Source organism: Brachyhypopomus gauderio, chromosome 11, assembly GCF_052324685.1.
Source record: "Brachyhypopomus gauderio isolate BG-103 chromosome 11, BGAUD_0.2, whole genome shotgun sequence".
Classification (NCBI taxonomy): domain Eukaryota; kingdom Metazoa; phylum Chordata; class Actinopteri; order Gymnotiformes; family Hypopomidae; genus Brachyhypopomus; species Brachyhypopomus gauderio.
In genome coordinates this window covers 16,085,672-16,098,592 of record NC_135221.1, presented here as the reverse complement: position 1 = coordinate 16,098,592, position 12,921 = coordinate 16,085,672, and the positions used below count along the sequence as shown (strand labels likewise).

The following is a 12,921-nucleotide window of genomic DNA, read 5'->3' as shown; positions in this document are numbered from 1 at the left end:
TCCCCACAGGAACAAACAACAAAAAGTGCCATGTTTGGTGTCTTTTGGAGGTGTCATCAAAAAGCATTTGAACATCTCCCATGACACACACTAGTAAGAGGAAAGCCCTGCTCTGTGTAAACGCTCAACTACAAATACTACTGTCTTTAGAAACTCACACCATTCTTATAAACATCTGTTTCGCCAATCTTCTTCACCCTTGTGATATGCTCACTTAAATATATGTCAGTCTGCGACTATGAACAGTTACAGACAATCTTTTTTTAATCCTACTGATGTTCAGTTTATGACATACTAAGACATTTTTTTAATCATACAAGAAAAAAAACAATAACCTATCTGTTATTCTGTGTCTATACTTCAGTGGGTCCCCATAAGATGTGGACATAGCTGGATCTGATATCGTTTGTACTTAAGAAAGAAAATGGAGCTGGTGTCCTCTGTAGAGTAGTCATGGTGTAAACAGGCAAAACATGTATTTCCTGGCCTGTTTGGTTCCAGAACACAGCTTCCCTGTTAGAGGACGCTGTAAGCACAACTTTAGACAGAGGGAGGAGTACCTTTTTTGTGATTTGTGGGGAAAATTTCCGTTTTGAAGTTCTGTGGGTGTCCCGCTGAAAACCATAGTCACAGGAAGTTTTATTTAGCATGTCATGTAGCCTAAGTCTTAGATCATGAAATTATTCAATTAAAGATTAAAATAATGGAGAATGGTACTTTGAATATCAGTGAATTATGTTTGGGACATTCAATTTTACATTAGTTTGTAACATGTACATGCATGCACTTTTCTAACATTTCTACACATAAAATGAGAAAACAGCTAGATTGGTCAAGATTACTATTGCCAGAGCTAGAAATTGTGAATTGAAGATCAATAGCATATAATTCAAGCCTGGCACACAATGAAATACATCTTCAGAGTTTCTTACTGCTCACATCCAGGGACATGTTTACATTTAGCTCTGCATTCAATGCTTCTTGTAGAAAACACAGAATATTACTATATACACATAACCTTACCATATAAACAGTAATAAATAAATAAATTTAGCAATTTCACTAAACTAACAGAACCAGCTAACTGCATTTCTTCACGGGACACAAACACTGTGTTGTTTTTGAGTAAAAAACAAAGAAAAAAGGAAACATTTCTGGCCCCTAGAATGTTTATCAGCAAGGGTGTGTGAATGACGCACCGAAACCAACTCATTTCCACACACACCAGGAAAAAAGGACTTATCAGTGTTAAAAAAGCAGCTGGCCTTCCTTCCTGGCCAGGGTGCGAGAGCTGCCCACGCCAGGGCCGAGGGGGTGGACGGCTACCGCTCCCACACGGCCCACCGTCACGGAGGAGCCTGCATAGACCGCCTCCCTCAGAACCCCGCGCACACAGTGGCAGATCTCGCCTCAGGAGCCAAAATGGGTCCCTCAGGACAAATCTGCACCCAGCTTATTGGCTTCAAAAGGGCTACATCTGTTATCATCTGCATGAAGTTGAATTTACATTTATTTATATTTACATTTACGGCATTTAGCAGATGCTCTTATCCAGAGCGACTTACAAAGTGATTTGAATTCTATGAGCTAATAGGGTTTATCCACCTGAACAGTAGAACTCCTGAACTGCCTACCTATTTTTAATTAAAGTAAGCTATGCATGATTTGACAAGTTTTGTTTCTTAATCATTTTGGAAAAAACAACCTACAAAGGTTCATTTGGATATGTAAAAAAAAAAACCACGCTGTTTTAATCAATGTACACAAGGTGTTTTCAGGTTCCAGATCAGATCTTTCAGCGAGTCACAACAGCACCAAGCAGATCCATAACGTTTCGGTGTGTAGGTACCTCAGCTACACCCTTCTCTCCACCGCCACGCTCTGAAGCACCTTCCCCAGCTCCCGTAACCTCACTTCACACACACAGAGGTACGGCGGGTCCCAGCGAGCTCTGAACCGGACGGCTCGAGCAGTACGGGTGGTTTACCTGGAGGAGCCACCATCCTCTGCCATTTCTGAAACAGGCAGGTCTTTAGGCAGTCTCTGGGGCTGAGGTTGTAGGTCTTGTGTCGGGACATGAGCTCCTGCATGGGCTCGAGGATGACACACAACTACGGAAACACGAGAGGCCACGGTGAGAAAGGAACATGGCTTTGAGTCATGTTAACGTGTGATTTCTTTAGGGTAAACGACGGCAAAATGACAAGAACATCATGAAGAGTTTCATTTGGACTTTTTTTTTTTTAGACAGCAGGTGAAAACACACACACACACACACACTGTTCTGACGCTGCTGCATCCCCTCGCACTTCCACAGGTCCAAGGGAACAATCTCTGGATGCGGGCCCAGGCAGGTCTATTTCAAGCCTGAATGCGAGGAAACCTTTCGGGCTTCCTCGGCCACCACGCCGGTCTGCGCGCCCCATCCGTCCGAACACAGGAAACCAACCCCGCGTGGAGCAGCTGATAACCTCCCACACTCCACCACGCTGTCTCTCACCACGCTAATAAGTTACTTTCTGGAGGTATTTTTACTCCAGCACAACGAAATGAAATCGTGAGAAACTTCCCTTACAGTCAACACCGGAAACATACACAAACAAAATACTCAGATTAAAAATAATAAATATCAGATAGCTGCGAACTTTTAATAAGGCTCGCTTGTCACACCACTTGTATAGTGTATAGTTTTTTAATATGTAAAATATAAAATATATATTATTTTTTTTATATTTATACAAATATAAAAAGTCTCTTTATTGTGTGTTATAAAAAATACACAATAAAGCGACCGAAACCTCCGACGTCGCGGTGGACTCGAGTCCGATCCCGTCTAAACGAACATGAGCACGTGACTAAAACGGGGCGCGCGTGCAGACCAGCTCGAGCCGCTAAACAGCTGCGAGACACGCGGAGCAGAACGGGAGTGCAGCGCGCCACGGAGGCTGATCTAAATCTAATGCACAATTCAGCCACGGCTCCTGTCACAACCCCATCCCCCGCTCCTTCATAAGCGCCACCGTGCGTTTAACCCGCGGAGCAAGAACCGACAGACGAACTGTTGTGCATAGAGCACCGGGGGTGACAAAACAAATGTGCGGAGCCGCACTAAACACACCGGTGTGATGGTTGAGTGGGTGCCGAACACGGCGACCCATGATGCCGTGACTCAACAGGGAACTCTCATTAATGTTATGCTAATTTCCTCCATCCAATTAATTTTCTCTGCCCCTCTTGTTCGCCCGTTTGCAAATCGGAGCTGTCACTCATGCTAAAATCGCCCAAATAAACAAAAGCCACGATGAAACAGGGTAATGTTTTTAACTGCAGTTGTGCTGGGTTATGCGTTCGTTAGCATACATCAAAATACCAGTAAACATATCTCACGTACACATACAGACGTCAGGGATTATCAAAGGAACGGTGTTACATTTTTTTGTGTGGAAAAGATAACCACAGTGAGTTCTCTGTGACCTTTATCTACTCAGTTTATGAGTGTGTGTGTGTGTGTGTGTCTGTCTGTCTGTCTCTGTGTGACACCTACCCTGAGGTAGTTGAGGGTGAAGTTGGTGAGACCCATTCTTGTGATGTTTTTGGAGAGCTGCTCCAGCAGCTGAGGGTCTTGGGCCTGTGTGCAGAGAGGAGAGCTAGCATCAGTGTGTAACCAACACACACACTGCAGATGTTGTATCCACATCTCCTCTACAGTATTCAGAATCACATACACAACTATCAGGAGTCTTACAAAAACCATTTAGAAAATGTCCAGTGAAACATGTTATAATCGACTCTCAACTAGTTGAGAAAGGACTGACAATCAAATAAGTCACTAATGCACCTCCACAGTGAATTTGGGACTCACTATGTTTGAGACTTCAATTTTTATTTCTTTAGACTGTGGTCTAACAACATGACACTATATGGACTTTTAAACACTTCATGAAGGCTGGATTCTTAACAAACACCTAATGAGGAGAGAGGAAAAAGAATTTAGCCTTTTCTACTCCTGCATATCCACAGATGATTTTAAGGACTTTATGGAATTTAAAATAAAGTGGATGCACCCCAAATGGTTTATTTGCTTGGTTTCTTTAGTTTCTTGTTTCCTCTTGGATTTGAAGAGCGCTTGGAAACGTTTTGGGCACAACATCTGTCAGAATCATGGACCAGAGGCCAGTGCTTCAATTACCTTGAATATGTATTTGATTCAGGTTTTGAGGCATTGTATGTGGAGTGCACTCAAACTGCTAATAAATATTAATAGAGGCGGTTGAAATTTGAATTTCGCAGAAGCCCAAGGGATTACCTCAAAAAACCTATAAGCTGCAATCACACTGCCTGTCAGAGTGTGGCTACCAATGCAGTGGGTTAAGGAAAAACCCACAAAGCTAATGCAGCAACAGAGCAAGTTTGGAGAGCATATGTAAGAGGGAAAGGTGTATGTGTGTGTGTGTGTGTGTGTTTCTACATGTTTACATAGCTCCATGGGGACCAAATGTCTGCACAAGGACCGAACATCTCACATTTTGACCTTGTGGTTCCCATTATTATCGGTTTTGTTACAAAGACTTTGTATGAGTGTGTGCGTGTGTGCGCTTATATATGTCTGTGTGATTGAAACCACTGGCTGTAGAATTTGAGTTACAAGAAGCAACAATGCAATATGTAAAAACACTCTATTCCTGCACAATATGAATAATTTGTGCATAGTGCATGTTTAAGAGTACAAAAATGTTAACAGCTCAAGTTTAGTCTTTAAAGAGTTCACGCTCTTTCTCGTTTGTAGTGATCAAACGAGTCTTCACTTTTACATAACTCTTCCCTGTGTTGCTGAGTGTGAAACGATCAAATGCACTACAGTAAACATGGCTCTTCTCTTCTAGTGAAATTCTGCCCATTCCTTACCCCAAGCTCGAGCTCCATGTCTCTCTCCCCAAGATCTTTCTCTCACTCTAATCTCTCTTGTCCTCTCTCCCTCCCTCCCTCCCCCCCTCTCTCTCTCTCTCTCTCTCTCTCTCTCTCTCTCTCTCCCTCTCTCTCTCTCTCTCTCTCTCTCCTGCTTCTTCTAGCACCCAAAGGGCCCAATTTAGGACCATGTGAATTCCACACGAACACCGTGAGCTTGTAGTGTGTGCAAACATTCCCACATTGTACATCTTGAAATCTACAGAGGGGCAAGAATACAAAATCGAAAATGAAAAAAAAGGACAACATGCTATGCTTGCTACATTAAAATAAGACATTTCTAAGCTATGGCTAGTTAAATTCAGCACAAAAAATGGTAAGTAATGAGGTTTGTGGGGCCCAGTCTTCATTTCCTTCATTGCAGCATGTTGGCAGAGTTCGTTACACTCTGTGGAATTAAGTAGATTACTCATTTGACCTTGTTATTATTCTATTTTTTCACCCTAGACAAGGCTCTCTTTCATCTGAGGCAGCTTTGATGTCTCAAAAGAATTTTATTATTTATTTATTTATTTTAATCCCTTGGAATGAAGAAACTTTTTTTTTTTTTTTTTTGCACTTTGGCGCTAAATTCCTCGCCCCATGCGATGGTGCATGTAAAACCGGCTGGCTGAGGTACCAGTCCAGGGCTGTCTCACTGACTCATTCCAGCTGGATGCAGAGTTGATCTCTGAGCTTATTCACCAATCAGAGCGCAGTATTCTCTCTGCCACTGTCAAGAGTCATGCCGTCTGTGACGGAGTGACAACCCAGGAGGAGGGCTGGGGGTGGGGGATCGTTTTGATTATTATAGATATGCTGCTATTGGTCCATGAATAATAACATCACTCATATGAAAATTATGTTTGGCATTCATAAATGGTGCACTGCGGGAACCTTTTATTATTTTCTCACACTGTCACTAGTTCACGTGTGCAAATCCAGTTCATTCAAATACTATTTTCATGAATCAAAAAGTGTCAAGGATCAGTGGGTACACTCCGAGAGACTATAAGGATTTGACAGGTGTGACGTCCGAGACTTTTACACGTCTGTGGTTAGGAAATGCCTGCAGGTCGACCACCTCTGTGAACGTTATTCAGTCCACGCCAGTGCCGCACAGTCAGTGCTGAGACCGGAAGTGGCGGTGGAGACGATGACGTCCTACTCACGTGCATGGCCAGCACGCTGCGTGGGATGAGCTCGCGGTACTGCCGGATGGTGAAGTGCCACGTTTTGATCCGCATCAGGTCGTCGAAGGCGAACTCGAGGATGAGGCGGCCCTCCGTACACACCTGTGCAAGCACGCGAGAGGTCCGGCTGTTAGCATGTTCACAACGCACCGTACGGTCTACATTGGCAAATTGCAATGATGCTCCAACATTCTGGACATCCAGTGGCCCGTGACTTCTTCAGGGTTCATTTTGAACAGTTAAAGAAGAAACTCAACTGCATTAGGAGGAAGACTGCAGCCTGGGACTCTGGTCCTCAGTCTTACCTGATCCGGTGAGCCAAGGAGGGGCAAACTCACCAGCCGAGAAGGGGTAAACTCACCAGCCGAGGAGGGGCAAACTCACCAGCCGAGGAGGGGCAAACTCACCAGCCAAGGAGGGGCAAACTCACCAGCCAAGGAGGGGCAAACTCACCAGCCAAGGAGGGGCAAACTCACCAGCCAAGGAGGGGCAAACTCACCAGCCAAGGAGGGGCAAACTCATCAGCCAAGGAGGGGCAAACTCATCAGCCAAGGAGGGGCAAACTCACGAGCCGAGGAGGGGCAAACTCACCAGCCAAGGAGGGGCAAACTCACCAGCCAAGAAGGGGCAAACTCACCAGCCAAGAAGGGGCAAACTCACCAGCCAAGAAGGGGCAAACTCACCAGCCAAGGAGGGGCAAACTCACCAGCCAAGATTACAAACACCAGCAAAACAAAATAGCAAAAAACAGAATGAAGGCTTGGGGGTCACAAACCACTGGCAATAAAAAAAAATGGAAGAGAAACATTTTGCCATTTTGCCGAATTTAGTGCTGAGCTACTTGGTGAACCAATGTTCCGTTGCTGCGGCAACCACGGGGAGGAGGACGGAAGGAGAGGAAGGGGGAATGAGGAGGGGGGGGGGGGGGGGGCAACAGCTGATTAGTTGGCATGGCAACGGCAAAGATGTAATCCCGCCAGAGCCACTCTAATCAATGCCCCCAGCACAGATGGTCTCTGGAGGATCAACAAGAAAAGAGGCTGCCGGCGAACGCAGCGGCGTCACGTGACTCTCCGTTTCCATCTCTTCCTCTCCCCTTCTGTCTCTTTCTCCCTCCTCACTCTCTTCCTTTCCTATTTCTTTCCCTCTCTCTCATTTCATTTCTCCCTTCTCCTTTTCGCTCCCTCTCTCTTACTTTCGGGTGTTTATTCTCGTATCCTCTCATAACGGTTCACTCATCCTGTCTCAAAGTTCCAAAACCATCCCAAAACTGCTCCCGACCCTTTCAGAGTATCTACCCAGAATGCACTGGGTTCAGCACGTATGAGATCATTTCTGAGGTCAAAATCAGGTTGCAATCCACATGAGCTGCTCTGCAAAACAGTGACGACAGATATGCTGGCAGCGTTTGCCAACTGTAATCCTGACATAAGGAGAACACTCCTGATATACTTGGCTTCTAGGTCAGATGAATGAAGAAGTTATTACGGGCATGGTGGCCCCACGACACGTCTCACTGGGTTATATTCAGGTTGCGATACATATATCGAACAGTCCAACACCGTGTGCCAGACTGATGCAGATTAGGTAATCTGTGCATACAAATTATCCAGTAATCTATGGATAAAAGTGGAGAAGTCAAGTTTGACTTGGCGAGGTGGAACTGGATTTAAGATGTAGAGCAGCAGGCCCACCGAGACCCAGAACAGATGCACATGCTCGGCGACTGAGATGACCAGCTACAAGGTCATCGTGGGGTCCCACGGGCTCAACAGGACTGGCAGCGTAGTGTGCACCACATCTGAACGACCAATCTAATCCAGCACAGAGAGCCGTTAGTAAGTACATTCATTAGTAAAGAGTCAGTAATCACTGCATTATTTTGTTCCCGTCTTGTCTAACATGCATTACAGATTTGTGCGATTTGGAGACGTCTAGGATAACAATAACTGCAGAATGATGGAAGAGTGATTTTTAAACACAGGTGTAACTATTCTGACACTGATCAAAGAATAAAAAGATGGGGTTTTAATCTTGCATGTGCATGATTTGTAAATTCCCAGTGTTTAGTATTCAGCCCATCTACACATTGCCAGCCAATGATACTTTTCTCATATTTGCTGTTGAAATATTGAAATGGATGGGGGAAATCCGAGTTTCTCATCAGAGGAAGAGAGGAGGTCAGAAAGACAAAGCACCCTATTTCTGATAAATTAACTGGTAGAATAAAGTTACGTGAGCTGAGGCGTCGACGGTAGAGTAAAGCCACGTGAGCTGAGGTATCTATGGTAGAGTTAAGCCAAGTGAGCTGAGGCGTCTACGATAAAGCCAAGTGAGCTGAGGCGTCTACGATAAAGCCACGTGAGCTGAGGCGTCTACGGTAGAGTAAAGCTACGTCAGCTGAGGCGTCAATGGTAAAGCTACGTGAGCTGAGGCGTCTACGGTAGAGTAAAGCCACATGAGCTAAGGCGTCTACGATAAAGCTACATCAGCTGAGGCGTCTACGGTAAAGCCATGTGAGCTGAGGCGTCTACGGTAGAGTAAAGCCACATGAGCTAAGGCGTCTACGATAAAGCTACATCAGCTGAGGCGTCTACGGTAAAGCCACGTGAGTTGAGGTGTCTACGGTAGAGTAAAGCCACACGAGCTGAGGCGTCTACGGCTCTATGTGTGAGACGGTTCACAACGAATTTCTTACCGAAACCCGACAATGAGCGGAATAATGGAAGTGATTATGAGAAGGAACGATGGTGTGCGTGTGTGCATGTGTCACGTTCTTGTGCTTGTTTGATGCATTCGTTTGTTTACTGTGTTTCCGCGCAGACTGGCAGAGAGTCGCAGGCAGCAGCTAGCTCCAGTTTTTAACGTCACGGTCACTCCACAGAAAATGGAGAGGAAGAAACAGCGTGCACAGCACACCCACAAACAAATACGCAAATTGGCAAATACAAGCAAACAGACACATGCAAACATGCACTGGTACGTGCGCACAAGCGGCCGTGGTAACGTTTGCCATGACGACCCACCTCTCAGGCTGGCTGTGTCCCCGTCGTGGTTATAGTTTTGTAACCATCATATGAGTCCATGCACATTATGAACAGTCAAAGTTGCACAGCATCATTATTTTGCTGAGGAGCAGACACACACACACACACACACACACACACACACACACACACACACACACACACACACACACACACACACACACACTCTCTGTACCTTAGTGAACATGGGCTTGCCATGCTGGGTAACCATGGTGCACTGATCACTGTCCACCGTGATGCAGGAGTTGTGGAAGGACTCTTTGGAGTGTTTGAGGATGTAGTAGAGGTCCGTCACCCCTCCTTCAAACACCGTGCTGAAGTAACGGGGGATGAGGGTCCGGCCGATGGCTGAGGAACACAGAGAACGGAGAAAGATTCTTCAGCAAAAGTGTTCCCTAAACAGGAGCTCTGTTCCGAATAAGAACAGTAGGTTGCATCTGCTATAACAATATTTTACGTATTGCACATTATAAGACCTTCTATAGCTATCAGCCATCTACCATTTCTTCTGCCAGGGCTTCGATGTTTCCAACGCGGTACTCCTGCTAATCCGGACAAAACACCACCCTTAGCCTCTCAGCTGGACTGGCTGACTGAATGGCCACAGTGAACCGCTGCAGTGGTACAGATTGCTCGCAGAAACGGTGCGAAACGCAAGGACGGGACGTCAGGTAAACAGCAGCCCACTGAGGCCTGGACAAAAACTCAGAGTTGGGGCTGTTCAACGGCCACAGCCACAAACCATCAGGGTGTGTTTCTGTTTAAGACTGCAGGGCCCAGTACGGGGGAGGGGTCCTGAGTGACGGTGAGAAAAGCGAGAAAAAAACGAGACAAAAAACGAGAAGACTTTGAAGCACTGGATTTGGTTTCATTGTGTATGTTATGCTCTAACTGAAAGAAGATCGCTGTTATCTCACAATAGCATGTTTGCAAAAAAAAATCCTCTAAGAATTTGCATGACCCAATTTGGGGAATGTTATGAGCTGCTAGGTTTGGTATGAATGTTTGACAAGATCAAAGAGACGTTAAGCACAGTGGTGCTACTACATGATTAAATGAGGGCTATTGCACATTGATGAATTGCACCTTCCTGCTGTTGTCAGACTGAGAATGGACCTCAGGTGAAGGGCTTTTTTAATAACAATCACTCATACTTTTACGATCCACTGTTTTGGTCAATTCTTACCTATGCACCTAAATGCCATTTATTTACATTTCAATGTAGTGTCTGAGCTATTCACAGTAGTGACAATAAGCCATGAAGCTGATAACTAAATAAAAAGCTCTGTGAAGTTTCTGAGGTTAAAATGAGTCCTGCAGTGCCCATTTTTAAAACATCGCTCTGGTTCAGTGACTTAGGGCTAGATGTGAGAGAAATCTGACTTATGACTCATGCGTGAAAGCAGAGGTGAAGAGAAAGAGCGCTTCAAAAACTCGCTATTTGCTGAAACACGAACAGTTAAATATTCAGTTCTTCACGAATCACAAATGAGTCAAACAAGTCATTTCCTTCCAGCCAATCAGTAAACTAGCAACTTTTAATGAGGTGTATTCCAAATTTTGTTCTTTTGCATATGGTGTGCATAGCCAATCACAGTTGCTTTGCTAAATCCCACACTGAAATTTTTCCAATGTCCTTGCAAAGCTCACAATGACCAATACCCACAATTCAACCGAGTTTTAATAGGAGTTTAATAGTAATTTTCGTTTAAATGTACAAAACAAGACATACGATTGAGTGAACAACTGTTTTCCTAGGAAGGACTCTGCCCCAAATCTGTGCAGGCACTCTGTGCTCTGGCATGCAACGTGTACCATTTTGAGACACTCTGCAGCGTCAACTTATCATTTTAATACTGCCACTGAATGGACTGGTGGTCTGAAGCAACTCTGCATCTGAGTTCAAGCAGAAATAATCCATCTCGCAGTCAAACTCCCCTCTGGGAGAAATTACAACTGCGGCGTCAGCCCTGGGGAAGCAGGGAGACAGGGAGAAAGTAGGGATGAAGGAGAAAGAGAGGGGGAGAGAGAAAGAGAGAGAGATAGATAGAAAGAGAAGGACAGAGGGAGAGAGAGTAAGGGGAAGGAGAGAGAGAGAGAGAGAGAGAGAGAGAGAGAGAGTGGTGAGGGAAAGGAGAGAGAGAGAGAGACAGAGAGCAGGGGGGATGGAAAGAGAGAGAGAGAGAGAGAGAGAGAGAGAGAGACAGACAGGCAGACTGAGTGAGAGTGAAAGAACTTCATTTAGAGATCGTCCCTCAGACCAGCAGCTGGTTAAAACCGTGCTGTCGAGCGGAGAAAATCAAATGCCTACAAATGGGCCAGTTTCTTAAATTGGCTAAAATCCGGCATTACTAAATCAACATATAAACACTTGGCAGCAGGAGAAAGAGAAGAAAACCAGGAGCGAGGGGGAGGGGCCAAGCCCCAGCAGGGCCGCCCGCGTAAGCGAAGGTCTCCCCAGCGGTTAAGACACAAAGTGAGCCAACGACAGGAGCTGACTGCTAATGAGGGGGGGTTAAAATAAATATGAAACGGTTATGAAGGAGAAAATGGCATATTGAGGTGAAGAATGAAGGAGGACAGGGCACAACAGACAGGGGTGGAGGAGGGTGGGGGTGAAGGATGATGTTGTTATAAGTGGCACACCTGACTGCCTCCTTACGTTCCCAAGCTGTGTGGCAAGGCAGCCACACACACACACACACACACACACAGATGTGTAAAAAGACGAAGCAATGTGTCAGTCATGGGTATCGGAGCAACAGCGTCTTTCAGTAATAATGAAAGGGACTAATGCTGCAGAACCTGCCGTGGCTCCTCCACCTTCACACCTCCACCCAAGCACCCCAACCTAAAACAAAGGCCCTAATAGAGCAGGGCACACTGGCCCTACACCAGGCCCAAACCAAACACCATGCCCAACACCAGGCCCAACAACATGCCCAACACCACACCCAACACCATGCCCAACACCAGGTCCAACAACACGCCCAACACCATGCCCAACACCAGGCCCAAACCCAACACCATGCCCAACACCACACCCAACACCAGGCCCAAACCAAACACCATGCCCAACACCAGGCCCAAACCCAACACCACACCCAACACCAGGACCAACAACATGCCCCACACTTTTTATGCTACTAATGACGACAGCCTAACATTAAGCACGGGTGTAGAAAAGGACAATGGACACCTCACACATTTCTCTGTCAGGATTCTCTGATTCTAAACTGCTCTAAAACTCTCTGATAAGCTGAACTGAACTGTAAGCAGGAAAACACCCAACGGTTCTGTGAACCTCCAGGGCTGAATTTAGAACCCTGAACAACATTTACTTCCCAACACTTACGTAGGCAAGCAGCTCTTAGCAACCACTAGCAACCATCCATCCTTGGCCGAGTTGCTAGTTGTCCAGAGTTGTCTTAGATGCTCATGGCAACACATGTTGGTTTATATGTAACAAAACGATTATAGGAATATTCTGGAAGCATCAAAGTGTCATCCCGATGTCGCTTCGTGGGCAACCAGAAACGACAGAACTTTCTGGAGGTACTGAAATATCCTCTTGACCTTCAGCAATGGCAGAACACTCGAGGGATACAAAAACATCAAACATCACAGTCAGTCGAGCTCCACCTCTTCCCCCAACAACCACACCTCTTTAGCAATGGATAGATCTTAATTAGTCATATCAGGTACTTCCCTGCAGGGTTTTTAGACACTAGGACCTG

The 12,921-nt window shown here is 45.6% G+C and overlaps 1 protein-coding gene across 2 annotated transcripts in view; it reads right to left on the bottom strand.

The window, feature by feature from the left end:
* ldb2a (LIM domain binding 2a) overlaps positions 1-12,921 on the bottom strand; it is a 48,110-nt gene that overhangs the window by 8,158 nt on the left and 27,031 nt on the right. For both annotated transcript variants that reach the window (XM_077022356.1, XM_077022355.1), the window contains exons 3-7: positions 9,360-9,532; positions 6,117-6,239; positions 3,545-3,628; positions 1,988-2,111; positions 561-614 (exon numbers count right to left, since the gene is read on the bottom strand). In XM_077022356.1, coding sequence (XP_076878471.1) covers positions 561-614; positions 1,988-2,111; positions 3,545-3,628; positions 6,117-6,239; positions 9,360-9,532 — 558 coding nt within the window. The remainder of the gene's footprint in view (positions 1-560; positions 615-1,987; positions 2,112-3,544; positions 3,629-6,116; positions 6,240-9,359; positions 9,533-12,921) is intronic.